The sequence below is a fragment of the Podarcis erhardii genome (assembly GCF_964252035.2).
Source record: "Podarcis erhardii genome assembly, chromosome: 13".
Lineage (NCBI taxonomy): Eukaryota > Metazoa > Chordata > Lepidosauria > Squamata > Lacertidae > Podarcis > Podarcis erhardii.
The window spans coordinates 19,743,630-19,769,313 of NC_138502.1; the positions used below are offsets into that span (position 1 = coordinate 19,743,630).

At 48.2% G+C, this 25,684-nt stretch overlaps 1 protein-coding gene and 1 long non-coding RNA gene across 2 annotated transcripts in view; one reads left to right on the forward strand and one right to left on the reverse strand.

Annotated features, from left to right (window-relative positions):
- The window catches only part of KREMEN2 (kringle containing transmembrane protein 2), a 31,948-nt gene extending 6,836 nt beyond the window's left edge, over positions 1 to 25,112 (forward strand). Inside the window, exons 2-8 of the mRNA XM_081837108.1 lie at positions 8,759 to 9,025; positions 9,967 to 10,091; positions 12,169 to 12,322; positions 18,608 to 18,940; positions 20,530 to 20,673; positions 23,529 to 23,601; positions 23,963 to 25,112. Of these exons, the coding sequence (XP_081693234.1) occupies positions 8,759 to 9,025; positions 9,967 to 10,091; positions 12,169 to 12,322; positions 18,608 to 18,940; positions 20,530 to 20,673; positions 23,529 to 23,601; positions 23,963 to 24,257 (1,391 nt within the window). The 3' untranslated portion in view covers positions 24,258 to 25,112. The remainder of the gene's footprint in view (positions 1 to 8,758; positions 9,026 to 9,966; positions 10,092 to 12,168; positions 12,323 to 18,607; positions 18,941 to 20,529; positions 20,674 to 23,528; positions 23,602 to 23,962) is intronic.
- Positions 96 to 4,028, reverse strand: LOC309327807. Its single transcript, XR_014150655.1, has 2 exons — positions 3,945 to 4,028; positions 96 to 2,389 (listed from the first exon to the last, which is right to left on the reverse strand). It is a non-coding gene; the product is annotated as an uncharacterized lncRNA (long non-coding RNA).
- Positions 25,113 to 25,684: the final 572 nt, after the last annotated feature.

The following is a 25,684-nucleotide window of genomic DNA, read 5'->3' on the forward strand; positions in this document are numbered from 1 at the left end:
GAAGGAAGCAACCATCCCAAAATTTGCACTTTTCCAAAGTTGGCAGTGCAGCTTTCCAGGCAAGTGCTGTGTACAAAAATGCACATGCTAGCATAAAGGGTACATAAGTGTGCACATGTTAGGGAAAAGAACATACAAAAAATGCATTATATCAGGGAGAATTGCTTTGCAACAATGTACGTACATACTAGGCAAAATGGCATATAAACAAGTTGCACTAAAATTCTCATGAATGTTCACGAGGACTTTAAAAAAAACACGTAATTGTGAACTGATGTGGAGATATGGAGAATTGAATATAAGTTAAGGAAAATGAGAAACTGAGAAAAGCCAAAACGGGCAGATTCACCCATCCCTATCCTACACTAAGGCATATTTTGTATTATGCTTTTAAGAGTTATTTTTAACCATAACAGCAAACACCTCCCATTTAGATCACTAGAGGACAACCTATTGCAAAAGTACAGTAAATTAACGTAGCATGCAGAACAGGAATTTCAGCAATGCAACAGATGCATTCAGGCAACAGCCCTTGGTTGGAGAATTGGCTTTTATTTATAACTCACCATTCCGCCAAGGAACTCTCCCCTTGTCCCATTTTATCTTCACAGCAGGCTTATGAAGCAGGCTACTGGCTGAGAGAGATTGATGAGCCCTGAGAACTTCATAGCTGAGGGGGGATTTGAAGCTGGTCTCTCCCCAGTCCTAGGTTGCCAGTCGAACCACTGCACCAAATGATCATATTCCTGTTCTCTTCTGTGAAATGTTAGAGAGTATTCTGTCTGTTGCATCCATTTATTAACTGACCAGGAACGAGACTTTGGGTTTGTAGTGGATAGCTCCATGAAAATGTTGACCCAATATGTGGCAGCTGTGTGGTGCCATCGGGGCAGGACTGTGGGGCAGAGGTCCAGAACCCCGCACTCAGTAGAAGGAGCAGTCGTCCCCCCAAGTGCAGCAGGTGTGGGGCTTGCTGAATTTTGAAACAAGGGGGAAAGCCGTAACTCAGAGCATCAGCTTTTCATGAGGAAGGTCCCAGGTTCGATCCTGACATCTCCAGGTAGGGCTGGCAGAGACCCACACCCGAAAACCCTGGAGAGCTGCTGCCAGTCTGTGTTGGCACTATGGAGCTAGATGGGCCAATGGTCAGACTCGGTATAAGGCAGCTTCCTATGTTCCACAGCTCTGGCTGATGTGGCAGACCTGCCATCCCAAAACTGACATCACAACTTGTACCTAGCTGGCCCTGGAGCAGGGCAGGGCAAAGTGGGGGCTGTGAGGACCACCCTGCCCTGCCACAGTGCCGTAGGAACAGCAATGCTGGCAGCACAGCTTTTTGTCTCTGCCCTGCAATTTTGTCCGCTACTGGTAATACACATCTAAAGGGAGAGGGGGATGAGACCGTTTTAAATAAACGAAATAAAACACATGGCCATCTAGAGAGCTCCCCCACCCCCATAAGACCATTAAGTCTGGAGTGTGAAATGACCCACTGTGCACCCCATCCCTATCTCTATCTCCAGTTTCCTTTCCCTCCTACACACCCTCGGCTGACACCTCCACATTTCCGTGCATCCCGAAAGCGGAGGTGGGACTCGCATTTCAGGGCCATATCCGGTGCTCTGGCCGTTCTGCCACACCAAGATCCCCCAGACGACCTCCTTATTGAGCATTCCTCCAGATTTGTCTGTGGGGAGGTTATACATCGGAGAACATCCCTCCGGATTAGTTTGCACCGAGCTCATGTATAACTTCCCATCAATTGATCATTATCCCACCCTTTTCTTTGTCACTTTCCTTACCGCAGAGTATGTTTTGAAAAGTGGAATGATGTGGATTTGTTGCACCAGAACTCTTCAGTTGTGCCAATCTTAGTTTCTGGTATGTGATTGAATCTGTCCTGCAAAAGAGTGACATTTGGGAGGTGGCAGCTGTCTCTCTTTCGGGCTCTTATTGACGATCTGCCTCACATCCATGTCACTGAGTTTCCTCATCGTCAGGACGCTCAAACGGTCATTAAACAAGTCCTGCTGGATCAGATCCAAGGTCCATCTTCCCTCACTGGTCAGTCATGCCTCTGGGAAGCCCAAAAGCAGGGCACGGGAGCGCAAAAGCCCTCTCCCTCGTTGTCGTCTTCCAGTTAGTGGTATTCAGTGGTACACTGCCTCTGCTCATGGAAGTTCCATGTAGCCATCATGGTTACTAGACAGGGATAGACTTATTTCTCCTGAGGGCCCAGCTAGATGTGACAGCAGGAGGGCAGCTGGCAGAAGGAGGTGGCTGCCTCAGGCGGTAGATGTGGAGGGGTGTCAAACGGTGATGGCAGCTCCCCTAAGCTTGCTAACTGCTGCCCTCAGGTGCGAGGGAGAGAACTTCCCAGTTGCGAGACCTGAAGTGAAATTCTGCTGTCAAAACTGTCAGCCTGGTTGGATTCTGGGGTGGGGAGAGAGGGGCACCTTCTTTGCCTCAGGAAGCAAAATATCTTGGACCGGCCCCATCATGCTTTCCCTCTCACACTTGGTTGCTGCAGCCGTTCTATCCCCATTTCCCAGCTTGCTTGCAGTGTTGCAGCTAAGAAGACAGAAATGTACCATATTTTTCACTCTATAAGACGCACCTAGTTTTTGGAGGAGGAAAACAAGAAAAAAAATATTCTGAATCTCAGAAGCCAGAACAGCAAGAGGGATCGCTGCGCAGTGAAAGCAGCAATCCCTCTTGCTGTTCTGGCTTCTGTAATAGCTGTGCAGCCTGCATTCGCTCCATAAGACGCACACACATGTCCCCTTACTTTTTAGGAGGGAAAAAGTGAGTCTTATAGAGCAAAAAATACGGTATTTGGAGCAACTGGATGAGGTAGCAGTAAGCTGAGGGGAGGGGTCCACACAGCCGCTCATCTCTGTCTCTCTCCCATGTGTAAGGCAGAGTACACATCATGCGTAGAAAGCGCACAACTTACCCCAAAGCATCCAGAGAACTGCAGGTCGTTGAGGGTGCTGGGAACTGTTGCACCGTGAGGGGTAAACTACAGTTCCCAGAGTTCTCCGACGGAAGCAGTGCGCTTTATAAACATGGTGTGCACACAGCCTGACCTCCCTTTTCACGTGTGAGCTGTACATACATGTGCATGATGGCTTCCTCACAGCCGGCCTAGTCTGAAACATCCCCAAGGGCCCCCCTCCCACCTTGCACCTTGCGGAGGAAGATTAGTGAGGGAAAGGTAAGCTGCCTTCCGAAGAAACCTCACTGGTTTTCTCACACAAGGACAAATGTCGAAGGAGCTCCAGGATCCCTGGAGTGGGGAGGAGAGAGCATGTGCGTGCACACATGGGCTCATCCTCACACGCCAGTTCCTAAAGGTGTGAAAGCGCCCCTGGCATCTACTTATTTATATATTTATTGAAAGAAAGGCATCGCAAGTACTCTGGGAATTCTCCTCTGCCCCCTTCCCTATTGCTTTGCCGCGACAGACTGCTGGCCTTTGGACAGCTGCAGCAGCTCCCCAACAGGAGGAAGTTCTCCACAATGGTACCGAAATAGCTAATCCCACGTTTGTCGGAAGAGGGCTATTTCTCCCTCCACCCCCCGGTGTGCGTTCCGTTGTATTTCTTCCGCAATCCCAGGGCTCAAGAGAACAGAGAGCCCTGAGCCATTTGTCCCTCTGATGTCCCCCCCTTCCTGATCTCCAAGGCCACCTCACATTCATGCCCCCCCAACCCGCCCTGGTCCCCAATTCTGCACTCCCCCCCACCCCACCCCCGCCGCTAGGCCCAAGCAGCCTGTAGCGTCGAAGGACCCAGCTGCCAACACTCACCACCTGTTAGACATCCAGGCTCCAGGCCTCTGTAGGCTTCTACGTCCGTCTGTCCCCACCAAGAGATCTCCCCCCACCCCGAAATCCCTACGCCCCCCTCCCCGCCCACCCTTTTTTGCTTTATATCAACCACCTGTTTATTATGTTCTCAGCTATTTCCATCCCCGGCAACAGGTGGGGCCTGTCCCCCGGGGCTTCTGTCTGCTGGGCTGCAAAGGCGTCTGGTTACACCACAGAGAGGCTTCAGGCTCGGAGGCGGGGGGGGGGGCAGTGGCAGGGAAGGCAAAGCGAGGCTCCTGGGCCTATTCCCAGCTGTGGAAGGACATTAATATGTCTGGGATAGAACAAGGCCGGCTAGGAGCCAGGACTCCTGGGTTCCCAGGGAGGGACAGGGCCCAGAGCGGCCGGTTCTCTTCGCCAGTTCGGATTACGGGTTTCCTTGCGTGGGGCACCTGAAGAACGCAGGCTGGCACTCGGCGTTATTTTGTTGGGAAGAAGGCTGGCCACATCTGTGCCTATTGTCCTTTTTGAAATGGTACATGTGTGTGTAGTGTAATCAGGATTCTGCGTCAAGAAAATATGCATTCTGCAACCTGGATTTGCTTCTGCTCTTCACGGGGAGGAGCAAGCAGGTAGGCAAGTCTCCCCTGTTGATTCCTGGACATGCCATGCTCTTATCCTCCAGATTAAACTTCTCTGGTTTCTCTGCATTCCCAACACACGCAAACAACAGACCCCAATTCCCACAGCAAGAAAGGCACTCCTGAATTTTCACACGGCCCCACCTTTCTGCTTCCTGGTCCAGTATCTGTGCCTTCTTCAGACTGGTCTATGTCTGCAGTGGAAGGAGGTGGCAGAAACCTGAGGTGGTCAAATAAGGGACTGTACCCCATCAGGCTGCAGGTGAAGAATCAAACTTTGGGATGTTCCTGCACACAGCGAAAAACCAACCAACAGCAGAGCAGATATTGGGCTGTGCCAGAATTTTTCTCCTTGATGTGCTAGATTTTCCTTGCAAGGTGTTACATGGTCTGTTTGTTTTTTGCAGGAACCTTTATTGATGCAGGACAGACCAAGACGTTTATCCCAGATGATAGGTTGCAATTAGTCATGCCAGTGCAGGGGAAGAACTTTGCCCATGCTCAGAAGCACCCTGGCCCTCATTGTTACTATGCATTGCATGCTCTGGAGCTGACCTCGCTATGGAAACACGTTCCCTGAGGCAGTTGCTGGTGATTTGAGAGCAGGGCTGGAACCCATCCCCCCCCCCACTAAAAGTCCAGAGGGACCCACTGCTGACCTTGCTGGAGGTCAAAGAGCTGGACTGGAGGGGGGAGTCCTGTCCACCCCCCCCCCCTTGTGCTTTGCCTGCACTTGACTGTCTTGGCATGGCAGATTAAATGCGCCTTTGAACTCTTTGATCTTCCTCCATCCCCCCCCCCCCAATATAAGATCTAAAAGGGTCTCCTGTGTTTCTTTTGCCTGCAGCCAAGGCTCACACGACACCCTCCACACCGATTCCCTTTGAATCTTCAAAGCCTCTGCATGCTTTAACTGATTACACATTTAGCATCTCTAATCTCCTCTTGGCCCCCACCCGGGAGGCAGCCTTGGGACATGTCCCTCTTCTTTCAAGCTTGTCTTGTCACGCTTGCTCTGATGTTCCTCCAGCTCCACATTTCAGAGATTTGGGGGTGGGGTGGGGGTGGAAAGGAGGGGCAACTGGAGGTCTCTGGTGAACTGCCAGGGAAGACGAGAGCTCCTCGTCTTGGGCCCTTGGTCGCCCTGCACTCTTGGGCCCAAGCAGCCCTCGAATTGTAGGAGGAGAGGTAGGGTGGCCCAGGGGCACCATCAGGAGAATGACGAAGGGGGGTCTTCAAACGCAGTAAGGCTCACCTGCCATATTTTTAAACAAGCGAAGGAATACGGAATATTCATTGCCATCTCACTTAGTTCCCCCTCCACCTCATGTCCAGAGTCTAAAATTACCTAACTGCAACTCTGGGTACGGGTGGGGGTGTATGAAATCCACAAGCTTCAGTCTCTGACTTGCCAGAATTTTATTTGTATTGTGTCACCCTGTACATTTCTAAAAAAAAGTACCTAAATGGTATGTGTCATAAAAGGTAAGGAGGCTGGAAGCCCTTCCTTCTCTCCCTCCCACCAGTAATTTGACCACTGGGTTGCTCAGGTTATTAGAACATCTCTAAACATTAGGTGCAAGAAACTTTGTTTTCCCACCCTGCTAACAACCGTGTTTCCCAGTGGAATTCACAGCCACCAGATATCAGAATCATAAGAGTTGGAAGGGACCATGAGGGTCATATAGCCCAACCCCTGCAATGCAGGAATCTTTTGCCCAACATGGGGCTCAAACTCACAATCCTGAGATTAAGAGTCTTACACTCTACCAACTGAGATTTGTTGGTCTCTGATAGTATGAAAACTATCATCTGGTGCCTCAGTAGGTTTTTTCAGGAAGCTGCTGCTCCCCATTAATCTTGAATCGGCAGACAAGATTAACAATGTACATTTAGAGCACATCTAATGCACATTTGAAGCACACAGCTGCCCCCCCCCCCAAAAAAAAAAAAAATTCTGGAAACTGTAGCTTATTAAGGGTGCTGGAAATCGTAGCTCTGTGAGGAAGGAAACTACATTTCTCAGGATGGGGGGGGGGGAAGGAAGTAATATGTTTTAAATATGCACTGAATGTGTTCTAAATGTGGGTCAGGTCTTTTCCTGCAGAGGGGGCAGGAATAGTGGCTTTGCTCTGCACAATGCTACCCTGGCTCCTGGTTGTGTTCACAAGAGTGCATGACTTTTTTCAAAGCTGGTGAAACTGGCAAGGTTTCCTTCCCAGCCTTACCAGTTCTGCGGGGGAATGGGAACAGCGGAAAGGGAGGATAGATTGCCTGAAGAAGCCGGATTCTTTATATCAGTCAACCAAGAGACACTTCCCAATGAGGGAGGACAGGTTAAAAGACAAGAAAAGCCATTCCCCCAATGTGTGGAGGGCAGGGAGGAAGTGGTGGGCGGGAGACTGAAATATACTTCTAATCAACTGCATCCTTTGAGAGGTGTCATGAAACCAACAAGGAGGTTGAAATGGGTGTGGAAATACACCAGCAGTCCCAAAATCTGATACAGGAGTATTTAAAATAGCATTTCAACATTCACTAACAAATAGTATGCAAAAGAGGCTCGAAAGGGCTTTAAAGGCTGCAATATTAAGGCTCTTTTTATTGTGGGCGTATGCAGCAACATGCTGTTGGTGTATTAGTAATGTGTTGGAAGTGGATTTATAGTGGGCCGTCCACACATCATCCCTCTTTCTCAGTTGTCCTGTGATGCTTCCCCAATGCGCCCACGTTAGTGCATCCAGTTTTTAACTCTACCCATTGCATGCTCGGCATTTTGCCCATCGCCAGTCTCCACTCCCCCTTCTGCCCGGACAGCGCAAGTAAGTTGCACTGTGCTACCATACATCCTTTCGTCTGCTTTTAAAGGTTGCATGTTTCAGCTGTGAATTCCTGTGCAAAACCGTGTTAGTTTGCAGGGGGAGGAAACCGCAGAAGTGCCACTGTATGTGGCATCAGTAGGAAGTATGTGGAAGTACAAGCTCCTGTGGCTCTGAACCCTCCTTGCTGCCATACTTTGTTTTAAAGTTTTTATCTTCAGGCTGTGATTGCTACGCTAACCATCAGCTCGTTTCTATTAAAAAAAACAAAACTCCACAGGAATGGTGATTAAAGAAGCAGATTTTATTTAGCGCCTTGCAGGACCCCCCAAAAAATAAAAAAAAAATTGGAACATTTGTGGTATAACAAATTACAGGATTTCAGCAGGAAGCTTTAAATGCACGGGGTGTATGCAGTTAGTGTTTTTTTATTATTGAACCTGCCTTGGGACCTTAGGGTGAAGGGCAGGTAACAAACAAACAAACATCTCTGAGTGGGCACAGAGCACCTTTTCCTCACAATTCATCTGTCAAATCCGGCCTTTGCCAATTACGAGTCACGCCTTCCAACTTTAGAGCATGGGCTTGGATCCTCTAAGATCCAGGAATCTCTCCCTCTCCCTCTCTCTTTTGCTGTTAGAAATGAAGAGCTAAAAGTCAGGGCCCGTGAGGTCTAAGGATCTGGGGTAAGGCAATGGCTAACAGCAGAATTCTTAGGAAATTATCCCCGCTGATTTCAAGGAGCCTTTCTTCTGCTTCAGTATGCGTGGATTGTGAGAGTGTGAGTTTTCATCAAGGCATGCCATGATTCAAACCTGTCAAGCAGAGTGCGTGTTTACAACTGCTGAATTATGTCGCACTGGTTACCATGCCAGTTCTGCAGACTGAAGCAACTGAATGGGCCCATCTGGGACAAGGAGATCCTGCAAGTAAACTAGTCCCAAGCCATGAAGGTCTTTATGTACTAATAGTAACACCTTGAATTTGGCACAGTAACCAACCAGCCACCAGTGCCCATCTCTGAACAGAGGGGTTGTCTACTGAGAAGGTCTCACCCCGTCAGTAACCGTGTTGCAGCGTTCTGCACTAACTGCAGTGTCTGCGCTAAGTGCAAGGGAAGCCCCACACAGAGTGCATTGCAGTAATCCAGTTCTGAAAATTCCAGGGCCTGAACTATTGTGGTTAAGCTGGTATAGGGTGGATGGAGACCCAGGTTTACATCCCCTCTTAGCCCTAAATCCTAGGAGATGATCTGGATCCAGCCACCATTTCTCAGCCTTCCCTACTTCACAGGGTTGTTGTAAGGATAAAGTGTATGTGTTTGCAACTGAGCAACTCGGGAGAAGAGTGGGATTTTAAGAAATGCAATATGTAGATATATAGATTGATATTGTTGCCTCTTTGGGATGCCAGAGAGAAAGCGAGAGTGTGCAACGAGAAGATTCGTCTCGCTGACCAGCCCTCCCTCCCTCTCTCCTTGCCTGCAGAGCTGTCTGAATGTTTTATGGTGAATGGAGCTGATTACCGGGGGACGCAGAACAGGACCTCTCCTGGGAGCACGGGGCGGCCCTGCCTCTACTGGAACCAGACGCGAGAGCATGCCTACAACACCGCTAAGTACCCCAACGGCGAATGGGGCCTGGGCAGCCACAACTATTGTCGCAACCCGGACGGGGACGTACAGCCCTGGTGCTACATCTCGGAGAACGAGGAAGGCATCTACTGGAAGTATTGTGACATCCCGACCTGCCACAGTGAGTACAGGAGGCCTGGGTAGAGTGTGTGTGTGTGTGTTTGTGTGTGTGTGTGTGTGATGGACTGTCTGAGTGCAGAGGAGTGGTTGGAGGCACCAGTGGGGGAACCCCCTTGGGAACCCCTAGGAAAAGAAGGCTCAGAGCCAAGGGATTGGTGGTGGGATGGCGATGAGGGAGAAGAGGGAGCAGGCTGGGAGGTGGTGGTGTTGGAAGCTGAAGAGGCAACAGGATTTAGTGAGCAGGAAGAGACTCTGAAAGAGGGCAGTCCAGAATTAGAGGCAGAAGCAGAGGCTGGAGAGAAAGGGGCCAAGAGGCAGAGATGACTCAGGCTGGTGAAGAAGCCGGGGGTCTCCCTCTCCTGCTGTGGCAAGCTCCCCTCCCCCTGGTCACCCAGAACCAGAAGAGGTATGAAGAGAGCAGAGCAAAGACAGGCACACAACTGAGTCTCAGATTGCAGAGATGAGTCAGGCTGGTGAAGAAGCCAGGGTGTCTCCCCCTCCTGCTGAAACCAGTTCCCCACCCCCCAGTCTCCCAAAACACACAGATAAATGAAGAGAGTGGAGAGACAAGACGAAGGAGTCTAATGGAATGGCTGACCCAGGCACATACAGAGCTTGTCTTGTTAGAATAAAGTTATAAACCCCAGTTAGCTTAGCCCTCTGAGGCTTGGGGCAAGTGTATCCTCCTGCCCCCCCACCTTGCACGAGCCTGGGCTAACTCTCCAGGTGACAGCTGAGGGGCAGGAGGCCTGATAGAACTGGTCTGTTGCAGCACTTGCAGAAGCCTTAAGACAGACAGACAGCTTTGTTTCCAATCAGTGCATAACTTCATGGTGAAATTCTGTAACTTTTTATACAAGTGTTCCAGGGGGTGGTGTTGGGGTTTTTGCTTTCTTGCCCTTCCAGACAACAAAAACACAATCACTTTGTCCTCCTCTCCAGTGCCAGGTTACGTCGGCTGCTTCTTAGATTCTGGGACCCCACCGGCCCTGAGTGGGAGCAGCGGCACCTCCACCAAGCTTACAGTGCAAGTCTGCCTCAGCTTCTGCCGCAAGCGGGGCTATAAGGTAAAAGCTCTTTGTCAACCATGGGCACCTCACCTCACCTGGCCTGCCTAATAGCATCTTCAGGCTTATGGCCTGGTCTGATGTCGCAACTCTGCTGGAGTTAAGCGGATCTCGGCCTAGTCAGTGTGTGTCTTGGAGACCAGGAGTGAATCCGGTGTACACCAACTTGGAGTTCCATGGTAGAAAGCCTGGGATATAAATTATGGGGTGTACTGAAGTAAGTTGTATTCACAGTAGACCCTTTAAAACTAACAAACCTAAATTAATCAAGCCTATTCATTTCAGTGGGTATATTCTGAGTAGGACCAGTGCTTTTTTCCTGGGGGGGACGCAGGGGTATGCATACCCCTAAACATTTTGTGAATCTTTGTACTTTTGTCCATTTACTGTATTTATTTTTCCCAATTTTAAGTATAAAATGGTGATTTTCTTGAGTCAAAATGAGAGTACTCCTAAACGGTATTTTACAAAAAAAGCACTGAGTAGGGCAAATATTAGGTTCAACCCCAAATAAGCATCAACCCTACAGAAAAAGGCTTAGGGTTGTGTTCAACTAAGTCTTATTCATAACAGACGCATAGAAACAAAAAATGAGTGCAAAGGCACTTGGGATGACTGGCCAGTACTTGAACACATCACCCCCTCCCATGATATATTTAGAGGTGGTGTTGTTGTTGTTGATATTGCATTTGTTCTTTTAGTTACCCAGTCTCAAAAATTCAGATATAGGCCTGCAAGCATCTATTGGCCATTGCCTGTGTGTAGATGGTGGTGAAGCTGCCACATGTTCAAGTCATTGTGTGACTTTTCTTTATAAAATTTAATTTCAGCTGTGATGCATTTTTAAGCTCTACACAGGGTTGAAGGTACTTTCCTGCTCTGCTACTCCAGCCCTAGAACATTAGCTGGTCTTTTTAACAAAACGTTGATGAAGTTGCTGCTTTACAATTTGCCCCAAAGCTTAAAAGAAATATCAGTCCCAATCTGTTGCTTCATTCCCTTTGGTTATCAGATAACTCTGTGTTTTTCTAGAAGGCATATTTAAAGAGATACCCCTGCCGCTTATAAGAACATAACAAGAGCCTGCTGGGTCAGGCCAATCAGCCATTTAGTCCACCATCCTGTTCTCATAGTGGCCACCCAGATCCCTGTGGGAAACCTTCAAGCAGGACCCAAGCACAATATTACTCTTGTGTTTTCCAGCACTGGTATTCAGAAGCATTCCTGCCTCTGACTGTGGAGACAGAGCATCATGGCAAGTAGCCATTGATAGTGTTACTCTCCATGGATTTGTCCAACCCTTTTTCAAAGCTACCCATTGTGTGGTGTGTACACTTGATTTGCCTCTGGCAAGCAGGTTTGGTAGTCTTTGTGTTATTCTGCAAACCTGCAGCACCTATTTGGGACAAAATAAATCTCTGCATGTGCCAGAAGATACGACGTTTCTTTGAAACCACTTTTACCTTCCTTAAAGCCACCTCAGCTAGGGGAAAAAGGCCACCTTAAGCTGATGGAATATGTGCAACTTGCGGAATAAGAGAACAAGAAGAACATACATTTAGAGAAGATTGGAAAATGTTTATTGAATATATGGGGGGAATTGTGTACACCTGAAAACGTTGGTAGCATTAAAATAAATTCAACAGTGTAAATAAGTTTTGATGGATGTAATAATGGTTTAGTTTATGTAAAATACGCAGGGATTTATGATATGCAAAATGAACCATGGAAAGAGAATAAGGGAAGTCACTGATATTTTAAGGATGTTTAACTGAGTATTCTAAATTGTAGAACAGAAAAATTATATAAAAAAGAAAAACAAAGTTCACCTCAGCTTCACTTTCTCTGTACTGGGGCCGTTTACTGGTGTCATTGAGGTTGCAACTCTGATCGTATTTTTCTGGGTGTACGTCCCACTGAACCCAGTTGGGATTGCTTTTGAGTGCACATGTATGGGATTGTGCTGTTAGCCATGCAACAAACAAACACCATCGGCAGGTTATGGGATCAGATCTACACCCTGCTTCACCGCCCGTGTATATGCTTTTTTAATCAGCTTTCTCTTTCTCCTCTGCAGTTTGCTGGCGTAGAGGCTGGTTATGCCTGTTTCTGTGGCCACGAAGGGGATGTCCGACGTAGCCAGCCAGTGAGTGCCGTGGAATGCGACCAAGTCTGCTTTGGCAAGTCCAGCGAGTTGTGCGGAGGAGATGGCCGGATTGGCATATACAATGGTAAGTGTGGGGACGCAGGAGGCTTATCACAGATCAAAGGTTTTTTAATCAAAAAGATGTACGCGCATCTGCTCTGCATGCCTGATGACAAAGGTTTTTATGCACAGAGGTAGAGAGAAGTGTTTTTCTCTGTTTCCCATTGAGGGAGAATTCAGAGGACACCCAGGGAAATCCTTAGGAAGCAGGGCAGCACAAAATTAAGGCTGCAGTCCTCCATACACTTCCACATGCCCAATTGATGCATGACCGTACATACGTGCAATGTGCCACACCCAGAAGTGACTTAAGAGAGCCCAGAAAGGGCAAAAAAGCAGTGCCTAACAATCCCACAAGCCTTTGCAAGTGCAATCCCAAGATCCCTTGCACCGGCCGTTAAGACCTGTGCGGAGGTGGAGTTTGAACAAGGGGGTTTGGAGGGAGCGATTGTGCTGGAGTTCGGCGTCTGGTAAGTTGCCAATGGTTTTTTAAAGGGTTTCCATAGGTTTAGAGGACATTTGCAGGCTTTTTCAAATTGTGTTTCAAAATATACGTAATTTCACCTCGGAACTTAAGCCTTGGTAAATTGGATGTTGCCTGGCCTTGGGAGCAAGTCCTGTTGAACTCATACTTCCATGTGGACACATGTTGGATTGCAATTCATCTTAAGGAATTTGTTGCCACAAAGAGTGGTGATTGATGGCCCCTAGCTACGTGGGCAGAGCACATGGTTTGTATGCAGAAGGTCGCAGGTCCAGGCCCCAGCATCTCCAGGTAGGGCTGGAAGAGCTTCTTGGCTGACACCCTGCACGGCTGGCCTAGATGCATCATATAGAGCCAGTGTGGTGTCACAGTGAGAGCGTTGGACCTAGGATCTGGGAGACCAGGGTTAAAATCCCCAGTCGGCCATGAAACTCACCGGGTGACCTTGGGGAGGTAGGTCACTGTCTCTCTCAGCCTAACCTATCTCACAGGGTTGTTGTGAGGAATAAATGAGGAGGGGGCGAGCCATGTACACTACCCTGAGCGACTCGGGGACATGACAAAAAAATAAATAAATGTCTGACTTTGTGTAGGCCAACTTTCCGTGTTCCATATCCTATGCCTTAAAAAAAAATGTGATTAGATATGTTCATGGAGCCTCAGAGGGTATATATGGGAACCTGGAGTTTCCATAGGTGCTCTGTGCTCGCATGTGTTCGCTCCCATGCACCTTGCCCCAACAGAGGGTGCTAAAATTTCATGACTGTGAAAGAGAGGATCCTGATTGGAAATAGACAGGACACTTCATGGAAGGACTTTTTGAGTATTTCGGTTTAGAAAAGGGAATCTTTGCCGGGCCTTCTCCAAAGCGGATCTCGTTTTGCTCCCATCCTTCCAGTCTCACGTTCTCTCGACATCTGGATTGCATTTATTTATTTATTTCTAACCAATGTTGGTTTTTGAGAAATTTTTCATTTTCCTGTTTTCCAGACACGGTTGAGTTGTTTTCTTTCCCCAGTTTTGACTCTCAGGGATGTCAAAGTGTAGTGTATACGCTTAACAGTTGAGTTTTGCTTTTGTTTTTTTTAAATGTTTTTTGACAACAAATATAATGCTTTTTGGGTGCCACCCACATCGTCTCAGTATTTTTTACAACAGCCCTCTAATGTACGATGCCTGAATGATATTATTACAGCATGTAAATCATTTATTATTATTACCATTACTATTACTATTACTATTATTACTATTATTATTATTACAGTTTATCTACCACTTAATTACAAGTGGTGTATAGCAAGCTGAGCAAATACAACAGAGATAAAAAGCTAACTGTAAGATCAAAAATGACTTTTAATGACTTCTGAAATAGAAATCCTTCAGTAGGCGCCAGAAGTTCAGCAGGGAGGGGTCATGTCTGATCTCATTTGGAAGTGAGTTCCACAAAATGATGCCCACAACCCTGAATGCAAGGCTCCTTGCGGACACAAGCCATGCATCTGAGCTGTGAGAAACTGTGGTGATTCCCATTGTAGACGCAGGGATCAGGCACAGGTATAAAGGATCAAGCGGTCCTTAAGGTATATCGAATACAGGGGAATCCTCACTTATGGAACAAGGTTCCATTCCTGGCTGCTGTACATGTCACTGGGCTGCATACGAGTGGGGATTAGCCTGCCCCACTCTGCCCCTGCCCCCACTCTGCCCCTTTTCAATGGTGAAAATGGCACACATGTTGGCAGGAGCATGTGTGCTGATCACGTATGAGTGTGGAGATGCCTGGACTGTTATTGTAGAATGTTATAGTATACTGTAATTGTTTGGTACACTTGGGTCATCCCATTTGCCATCTTAAAAAAAATGATAATAGTTTGTTTTTGTGTTTATTTATTACATTTTAAAAATCTCTTCCTTTATCTTCACAAGAAGCTTGTGAAGGTGAGAGATCAGGAATGGTCTAAAGTGACCCAGGTCACTCAATACGTTTTGTGAATGAGTGAGGATTATAGTCTTGCCATTACACTGTTTATCTCTCTTATCGGTTGTTGTTTTTTTAAAGGGTGAGTTTGTGTCTCTTGCCATGATTGCAAACAATGGAGGTACACTTCTTTTTTTAAAATTAAAAAGTATACTTCCTTATTATACCCGGAAAGGTCCCCCCCCCTTTCAGAGTACAGTGGTACCTCAGGTTACATACGCTTCAGGTTACAGACTCCGCTAACCCAGAAATAGTGCTTCAGGTTAAGAACTTTGCTTCAGGATGAGAACAGAAATCGTGCTCTGGCGGCGTGGCGGCAGCAGGAGGCCCCATTAGCTAAAGTAGTGCTTCAGGTTAAGAACAGTTTCAGGTTAAGTACAGACCTCCAGAACGAATTAAGTACTTAACCCGAGGTACCACTGTACCTCCAATTAAAACTTAACAATTAAGGAGTCTTACCTGCTGTGTCTCTGAGTGATTCACTGTTCTGGGCATTGCCATTTTCTTCATTGCACAGTATCTCTACATTAGAGGCGAATGATTGCCAGGCCAGAGCCAAAGCTGGTTGGAAGGAGGTAAGATTAGAGCGGCAAATTACACAGAGCAGCAACAGGCAGCCTCCTCTGCGGGTGGGTCAGTCTGCTGCATCGGGAGTGTCTGAACCATCCAATCTCACCCAACATCAATGTGCAGCAACACTGGCGCCTCCTAGTGGTGGCTGATTGGAAGGAGGCAAGGCCAGATCAGTAAATTACAGAGATGCGGCAGGCAAGATCCCCTGGATATGGAGTGGGTGTTTTGGGCCCACAAATTAACCTAACTGCTTTCTCACAGTGGGCTGCCTTGCACAACCCAGTGTGCTCTGGCACGCAGTTCATTAATTACTATATGATGTTGTCAGGGGCTCAGGAGCAGAGACACAGGGGAGAGAGGAAACGGAGAGCGAAGGGGAGGAATCTGAGGGCAGCGTAGGGGAGTATGACAGTGGCCCGAGAGATTCCATGAGCTTCTCCAGCGATTCAGAAGATTCCCAGAGGGGGGCGCCGATGGCCAGGGCAAGGGGGGTCCCAGGGGGGACACACCAGAAGCAAGGGGCCAGCGGGGATTCCCAAAGCAGCAGCGGGAGATCAGGACCAGTTCCCCCACCAGAGCGGAGTGGGGGGGAAGAGTCCCATGTGTCAGGGCCAGCGTCTCCTCCAGTAGGGAGAGAAGATGAGTCAGGGCTGGCCACGCCTCTATCGCAGAGTGAGGGAACGGAGGGGAAGTCAAGTCCAGCTAGCACTCCCGAAGGGGGAAGCAGTGACAGGAGCAGTGTAACGGTCAGGAGAAACAAAACAAATTCCTTCCAGTAGCACCTTAAAGACCAACTAAGTCAGTTCTTGGTATGAGCTTTCGTGTGCATGCACACTTCTTCAGATACGTATCTGAAGAAGTGTGCATGCACACGAAAGCTCATACCAAGAACTGACTTAGTTGGTCTTTAAGGTGCTACTGGAAGGAATTTGTTTTGTTTTGACTATGGCAGACCAACACGGCTACCTATCTGTAACTGGTCAGGAGAAAGGTTGCCGGCTGGGCGTGCGCGCCAAGTTCAAATGTACAGGCGTGCGGGACAGCAGAAAGCCCGGATTGGGAACCAGGTCCTAAAGCCCGCCGGAGGCAGGGGGAAGAATCAGGGGACTCAGTGTCAGAAGAGTCCAGAAAGGGCAAGACCCCAGCGGACAAGCGGACCCAGAGGAGGAAAGAGCAGAGGAAGAGGTGGAGCAAGGCTAGAGTCTTGAACTGGTGTCTGGGGGGAGGAGATTCAGACGGAGCTTCAGCGGTCTAGAGTCCAAGACGTAGAGCTGCACGCCGCGGCTTTGAAATCGAAACTGAACTTCAATAAAGACTTTTGTATATAATAAGAACTGGCGTTGGTCCTTTGTGAGCTGGGACCTCGGGCAGCTCTGACAGATGTATTTTCACCCCAGTTAAAAGGTTTGCATCGAGTGGCTCCTGCTGTGGCTTCCAGAGGTCAGGATCTGGAGAGCACGTACCACCAGCCCTCTGTTCCTACTATGAACCTGGTATGCCAGGCAAGGGGCAGAACTCAGTGGAAGAGCATCTGCTTTGAACACAAACGATTCTTGATTCAATCCTTAGCAACGCCACATAGTGCTGGGAATTTCCTGTGTCAGAAACACTAGAGAGCTTCCCCAGGCAGGGAAGACAATGCTTAGTTAGATGGACCACTGGTCTGATGAATTCTGGGCATCAAGGGCGCCATCCAGGCTGAGGTACCAGCATGCAATCTTGCCCTAGTCACATGACTGTCTAGGGCCAATCACAACCAACCAGGCCCTATAAAGCCTTACTTCAGAGCTTGCTGCTCAGTCTGAGCAACTCGTCTCCAGCGTGAGGAGGTTGCCGAAGTGCTGCCCACCAGTCTTTTATGGCTGCCTTGGATCTTGACCCACCTGGTTCTGACCAAGCCCTTGCTTCAATCAGATCCTCTGAGGCTGACGGGTCATCTTGACCCCTGCCTGCCTGTGGCCATGTGCACCTTCCTCCAGTCTCTCTGATTCTAGTTCTGGATCTTGACATCCACTTGGCTTGGGACCGTGTAATGGTTCTAGGGGTTGCTCGTGCGTAAATTAGCACCACACTTGGCTGAGTTACCTGGGTGAACCCTTTCTGTCCGGACAACCACTCACCTGTGGCTGTCTCAATCGCTGGCAGAATCCGTCAGTGGGCGTTTCTTGAACTTCTTCCAGCAAAGAAGCTCTTTGACGCCTAGTCTCCGCCTACTCTCCCTGCGCGGAAGCCTTCTGCGCAGGGAGGGTGTGGGCAGCGGAGGACCCGTGCTCTCCCCGCTGGTCTCTGGCGAGGAGTCATGGAGCCCCCTCGCCGATTCCCCCATCTGCCCCCCTTCTCCACTGGTGCTACGCTGATTTCCTTCCCCAGAAGATGGGCTGCCTCTCTACCTCCCGGTACGCTCTCCGGAATCCCTCTGGAGCCCTCCCTCTCCCTCTGGCTCCGATGGCAGTTCCCTGACAGACCATGTACTTGCTTCTGGGCTGTGTGGGCAGACAGACAGCCCCCTGGCAAAGTCCAGCATGTCTGAAGCTTGATCCTGCTAAAAAGAAGAGCTCGTCTGGATCAGACCAAAGGTCTGCCTAGCCCAACTTCCAGTTTCCCAGAGTGACGCACCAGAGGCCAGTGAGCACAACAGCACTCTCTCCACTCCTGAACAACTGGCATTCAGAGGCAAACTGCTCCGAGATTGAATGTAATACACAGCTATGATAGGTAGCAGCCACTGATAGTCTTATCTGCCATCAATTTTCTAATCTCCCTTTTAAGCTGTCCAATATGGCGGTCATTGCTACTTTTGGCAGTAGTGAGTTCCGCAGCTTAACCAAATGCTGTGTGTGAACTACTTCCTTTTGTCTGTCTTGAATCTTCTGCCATTCAGCTTCCTGGGATGGCCCCAGGCTCTAGTATTACGAGATGCGGCGAGAAGCTTCACTCTGTTCACTTTCTCCACCCCATGCATAATCTTACACACCTCCGTAAAACCGCGTTCCAATTCTGTAAGCAGTCTTACTCATGCAGAAGATGATTGGCTGCTTGTCTGGATGGGAAATTTATTACAAGAAGCTGGGTTCTGTTGGTGTAACTGCACGGAAAGCTGTTTTGCACAAACGCTCACAATGTGGAAAGCCATTTTGCGCAAAGGGGCAGGGTTTTCTTGTCACTGAAAATTAAAACAAAAAACTGGGCACCCTAAAAGTTGCATCCCTCTATTGATTACATTTTTATTCTGATTCTCCCCCCCCCCCCGCCCTGCTTGTCTCTCCACCCCAAAGTATCCATGGGTGCCTGCCAGGGAAACTTCAGCGATCTCTCTGGAGTGATTTACTCTCCGCAGTTCCCGGATGACTACGAAGCCGACAGCAACTGCACCTGGTCCCTGCACCCCCTGGGCTGCGAGTCCGTGGAGGTCACCTTCCGGATCTTTGACGTGCATGACCCCAACGACCGCCTGGAGCTGTGGGATGGACACAGCAACCTCTTGCTGGCTCAGTTTGATGGGCGCCGGAGGCCGGGGGCTCCCCTGCTGTTCCCCACCGACCACCTGCTCCTCTCTTTCCATTCGGATCAGCTCCTGCAAGCCCAGGGCTTTGCCATCTTGTACAGAGGTATGCGCCAAGGCCTGACTCTGCGATGCATCTGCCCCGGGGGTAGAATGGGCGGGATAAACCTGTTCCACCTGGGTTGAGTAACGCTGCAGCGATCACCTGCAGAGGAGGTAGATCAGGGGAAAGAAGACTCTTCCCGAGTGGGTCTGGAGGGCCGCAGCAAAGACCAAAAGTAAGAACCCCTGTTCCCACACCAGAAGACTTTGAGGTGGCGTGGTGTGCGGCTGAGGCGGAGTGAGGCTGTCTTTGAACTCCCGGACTCACTCCAGCGCCTGCCAACTCTTCCCTGGGGCTCGGTGTGTCAGAGTCTCTAATTAGAAGCTCTTGCTTGCACACCTGGAAAGGGAGGAGGGTGACCGGCCCTTTGAACTGGGGCCCTGGGAATGGGGAGGATTTCTTTTGACAGCGCTTGGGAAGCCCTGTGTGTGGGTTCCTCGCACTCGCTCACCCTCCCGCTGGTGACAGCACCTTTGAAATAGTCACCCAATGGGTTAACTATGGGCAAGTTTCTCCTGGTGTGTCCCTTTGAACCTCCTGTGCAGCCGCAGGCCTGTAGCCAAAAATGATTGTGAACTAAAGGTGGGTAGGGCAGCTGGTTGGGAGATTGGGGTGGGGGGAGGCAGAATGAATACAGAATAGGAAAAGCCTAAATACAAGTGGCCTGATGCATTGCTGTTTAATTGTATAAACTATTAATACAATGGCTTTCTTGGTTGTCCCTGGGCCTCTGTGTCCGTTGGCCAGGAAACAGGAAAGGTACCGTCTTATTGATCGTCAGGCAAAATACCTGCTGGTGGCCTTTGTTTGTTCAATTTGGATGCTTCCAGATCCTGCCAGCGTTGCTCAGGGCAGAAAAGGTCAATGTGTTAGAACAGCAGGATTTAAAATGCAAACGAAAACCTATTTAAACACAATTAAAAACCACCTAAGAAAGCTTTTTAAAAGCCGAGAACGTCAAAAGCTGAGAACTTTAAAACACTTAGAATTTTAAAAACCATTTAAGAGCAATTGCACACCCTCACAGCTATAAATTTCATAATTTACATCACAACCCCACACTTTGCAGTTCATTTATGGTTCACCTATCTTTCTGGGAAGCAGGTTTGTTTTGCAAGAGCTCCAAATCGGCATCACTTGTGACAGTCTTGAAGTGCCCTGGGGCTCTTGCTTCACAATTGTGACACAGTAAGCAGAGGGTCATCTAGTCCAACTCCCTGCAATGCAGGAAACTCATCTAAGGTATCCATGACAGATGACCATCCAACCTCTGCTAAAAGACCTCCAAGGAAGGAGAGTCCACCACCTCCCGAGGGGAGACCGCTCCACTGTTGAACAGCTCTTACTGTCAGAAAGGTTTCGTCGGAATCTCCTTTCTTGCAATTTGAAGCCATTGGTTTGAGATCTTCCATGTGACAGCTCTTAAGATATTTGAAGATGGCTATCATATCTTTTCTCAGTCTCCTCTTTCGCAGGCTAAACATACCCAGCTCCCTCAACCGTTCCTCATAAGGCTTGGATTCCAGACTTTGGGAACAGGGTAGGCTAAAAATCCACCACGAAGACAATAAACTGTTTTGATTTCCCTGCAGGAGTGAAAGGTCCCCCTGTCAACGGAGCCCGGTCTGATTTACGAACCCTACCAGGTGACGGATCCCGTCTCATCCCAACCTCCTCTGATTGGTTGAACTCCACCTGGACATACAGTGCCAATGACTCTGCCATTGGGGTAGGAGGTAAAGAACTAGGCTTGGCCCTCGATGCTGCAGCTTGTGCTATAACCCAATTGGCTGGCTCAAGTCAAAACAGTCTCTGATGAGGACATTCCCTGCAGGAAATGTGGGGCTAACAACTCATTGCACACATGCGCCTGCCAGATGACCCCCCCTTTTTTTTTAGAAAGCAAGAAGTTAACTTTTGCAAAGGGGAGTACAGATCAGTGAAAGGCAACCTATGTGTGCTTAATCCTTTCTCTACCCACCATTTCACAATTCTAAACCCCTTCCCATAACAGCTCCCCAATTCCACACACAGGATTACAGTTGCACGTTTTCAAGGATAGCATGTAAGTGGTATCAGAGCGTGGGGCGGGGCTGGCAAATCTTACTGTGGGTGCCATTTGGAGCTGAGAAACGGGGAGGAAAAGGGTAAAGCACTGTCTCCATTCCACAGTCTACATTTCCTTCTCTTAAAGCAGCTTCTAAAAAAACAAACGCCAAACCATTAAGATTCTCTAATAATACACATTCACACATAATTTAATAGGGATGCTTGAAGAATTGGATCTTTGCAAATTCCAATATGAACTGATTTGCTCTTCCTGTACTAATGTGTGAATTGGAATTTTGTCGCCCACAAATGTCCAAGCTCTCTGAATGTTCCAATGCTATTCTTGGCTCAAAAAACGTATCAAAATACTTTTGAAATGCATGCTTTGATAAAAAAAATAGGTTTGGAAATGCATGTTTTGATAGAAATTAATTGGCATTTTTTTTAAAAAAAAGTAGATTAATGTGGAAATGGCACAGAATGAACTTATGGGTGACCACAAGCAAAAAGGAAACAGATTTGAAGTAAACTGATTTGCCCATCTCCAAAGTGTAGCTAGTTGACCTTCGGTTCCCAGGCTGTGTAAAATTTGTTGTGGTGCAATCCAGCCACCAGGGGTCATAGTCTGTACCTTTGTAACATAATGCACTTTGTAGTCAGCTGTGAGTTAAATGACATTAGAGATCCTGAACTCTCTCTTATTCTGGGCAAAGCTTTGCACACCTTGCACTTAAATAGAACGAATGAAAGAAAAATCAGAACTCAGCATGCAGTAAAAACTGGATTCTGTGACCTGTGTATTATTAAGCACAATTATTTCACATCTGCTGATTTTGCACAACCCTTCCTAGCCATGGGGAAGGGAAGAGAGCTAGGCAGGGCAGCCTCATCCCTATTTTGCTTTTGCTAAAAGCCCTGCTTGGCTGTCACCCCACCTGGTTTCTGCAGCATTGCCCATGCGCTTTCACATCTGTATATCTACAGGGACTAGGAGCATGAAACAAAAAAACCCCCAAGTCTCTCAGATTGCTGAGTGCTTGCATGGTGCAATTGAGGAACTGTGGAATGCACACAGCCCATGGGATGAGGCCTTACATTGCTAACATGACTACTACATTTATTGTCTGCCAACATGCATGCAAAGCTCTCGCTGTGTGTACACACACACACACACACACACACACAGAGAGAGAGAGAGAGAGAGAGAGAGATGTATACAGAGAACACCTTTACACGGATTTGCACCATGTTTTAAATTTCCCTCCGAAAATAAACAGCTCCTTGTCCAAGAGGATTTTTTTGAGTTTGTTCCATTTCTGAGGTAAACAGCTGGTTTTCCCAGGGAAAGCAGCAGGATCAATCCTGCCCCCCTCAAAAAACCCTCCTCTTGGACCCATGACCTGAAATCATGGGACAAACAAAAATGTGGATGGGCCCTTTAAATCTGGAGCCAACTTCTGCTTTCTTGTGGGTCTTCTCTCTTCTCCAAATACTGTAGACTTATTATTGTTATTGTTACTATTACTATCATTATTTTAATCATTTAATTTTAATACACCTAGACGACGGTCTTGTGAGCCACTTTAGGGCACAAAAGGGGCTCACAAGACCGTCGTCTAGGTGTATTTTGCTGTATAATGCCCACCTTCCAGTCTTTATTTTGTGCTGAGGGTTATATAGAACATTTGGCACAACCTGGTGGCAATTTTGTATTTTTATTTACTTATTAAATGTGTATACCATCCTATACCCGCAGATCTCAGGACGGTTCACAACATAAAATCACAATAAAAAACTACACAAAATCCATAATAAAAACAAATACAACGTAATAATCCCCGCTTACAAAAACACATTTTAAAAGGGCATCAGATGTCAATCAGCCAAAGGCCTGGTGGTGAGGAGGCTGTGCAATGTCAGAGGGACTAGAAGGTGCTTTAAATTGGGGAAGGGGAGCCCAAAGCCCTCCAAGTGGTGCTGGATCCCATCTGCCCCAGCCAGCATGGCCAGTGGTCAGGGATAATGGGACTTGTTGTCCAATGACATTTGGAAGGCCGCCGATTCCCTGTCCCTGTTTTAAATCACCACTCTTGACAAACATAAACAAGATGTTGGAGCTCTGTGATCAAAGCTGCTGTCTTTAAAAAGAACTGCTTTTAAAAAATAGATGGTAGGTCTGATCACAGATCCCAACCAGCTTCCTACTTTGGCTCAATAAACAGATTGGAAGTGGCTGACCTTTTGGGTTTTTGGATCTGCGTGATGCAGCAGACATTATAAATTTATATGAAATGCACAGGATGTCTCTACCAAGTAGGTATTGGTCAGCTTTTTACACAGAAATGTAAGCTGACCAGTATAGCATCCTCTTATCATATTTGCAATGTCTGAAAGTAATTTCCTTTCCATTGTGAGAGCTAGAAAGAGACTTAATTCTGGTAGAGGACTCAGCATGGTGATTAATCAACCCTGCCCTGTAGCTTTCTAGATCTCGGTGGAAGGTTGTACATAAATAGTGTCTTCTGTTCTTTTGTTAACACAGCTTGGGTGATGTACACAGCTACAGGGACCTTCATCTTAGCCATCCTCATCATCTCATACCATCTACGCAAGAGGTAGGCTGGGGTTTCAACTGGATGATGGGAGTGAGTCAGAGGTCTTGCATTTCATTCCCATCTTTTGGTGTGTGGGTGGGGGGGGGTGTATTGTAGGGAGCAAAGAGTCCTAGATTCTGCCCCCTTTTTGGGGAATGACAAGGAGTTAAGAGGAAGTGAGTCACTTTGGTCATGTTGGCAGAGGATGCTGGGAACTGTAGTCCAAAAACATATAGAGATCCCCACACTGGCTACCATTAATCTAGAGAGTCTTGTACATGTTGGACATTAGATACATGCTCAGGATGCTGGGCCATTGCTAGGGGTGGCGTCAATCTTTGACTCACCTGATTGCACTGTTTGTTTGTTTCCTTATCTCCAGGACCTGCCTTTTTGTGCAGAAGAAGACTGGCAGCTCGCTGGGCCCTTTCTCCTCCAAAGGCCCTCGAAGCCGCTGCCAGTGCCTTGGGGGCGAGGCGTGGGCTGTGGCCTACCGCCACACCCGGGTCGTGATCTGCACCACGCGCGGCGCACCGCACCACCGCCCCTTGCGCAACGGGGGCGGGGTTGCCGGGGACGACGAGGCCTCCTCAGACTGTTCATGCCTGTGCCACAGTTACGAGAACCTTTCGTCCACCAACCAGTCCTCTCTCAAATCTCTCATCTCCACCATCTGAAGCCATGCAAACCTTATAACTTCCACCTTCACCCCTGTCATGACCAGCTCCCTTTCTACTGCCAGGTCCCTGGAGCAGAACTTCCTCAGTTTGCTAGGAACCAAGAGACCAACCTTCTAAGCATATGCTCTGCAGGTTGGAGGCAGGGGAGCCGGAATTTAATGGAAGCCAATGCACCGTTTGGCACAGATAAGGACGTTCTGGAGAAACTGAAAGTTGTTTTGACAGCAGGAACTTGTGTAGCAACATTGCCTAAACAACCTTCTCTGGGCCAGGAGAGTACTGAGGTGCTGAGAATCCTATTGCCACATCCCTTTGGGGGAGACATCTGTGCCTTCTTTGAAGCTGGGATTTTCCCTGGGGTTTTGTAAACCTTGCCTGTGGGACAAAGAGTTTTGGTGGAAGTCTCCCATCGTGGCAGGATTCATACCTGCATGGAATTTAGGATTGTGTGACAGGAGAGATGCGTTCTCTATAACACATGGAAGTTCAGGCATCTCGCAGGTTCACGTTTCATGAGATGCCAAGGCCTGGGAATGGTGAGATCCTCAAAGAGGTTGGAGCGGGGAAAGCCTTCAGTTCCACAGGCTCATCCGTGGATGCTGAATTGGGGTGGGGGGACGGGCAGGGAATGGTGGTATTCGTGTGCAGATCCCATTACCGGTGTCACTTGGGTGCAAACAGAGGCCACGGGGCACTTGAAAGACTTTTCACTTGGCTACACGGGGGTGCAAAGACACACCAAAAAAGAAGAGGAGAGATCAAAACCAGCCCCCTTGCCTATTGTGTCCCAGGGCCGCACGATGGATTTTGGAACATAAAACCTTCATTAAATTATTTTCATATCGGTAACAATGCTTCTCTGTTCTTCACTGCGCTGATCAGCAATGTTGGGCTGGGGCTGGAAGCAGGGAACTGAAAGTCTGAATGTTTCTTACTCTTCCTGGATTGGATATACAGGGATGGCTGTTGAGGGCACAAGAGCAGGGAATAATTCTAACACACGTACCTAGAGGTTTTGATCAGATTTCCTTCAGTAACAGCAACGATTCCCAAATTTGTTACAAGACACAGAACATGAGATGATCCCTATCTTGTCAGGAAAGCAATAATTCATTAAAGGCTCCAAAGGAAGCTGCTGGCTGTGTTTCTGCCTGCAGGCCGCCTGGTGTCAAAAATTGGGATAGCTCAGTAAGAACACGAGACTCTTAATCTCAGCATTGTGGGTTCCAGCCCTCATGGTGGGCAAAATATTCCTCCATTGCAGGGGATTGGATTAGATGACCTTCATGGTTCCTTCCATCTCTACAATTACAGTCGTACCTTGGAAGTCAAACGGAATCCATTCTGGAAGTCCGTTTGAGTTCCAAAATGTTTGGAAACCAAAGCACGGCTTCTGATTGGCTGAAGGAAGCTCCTGCAGCCAA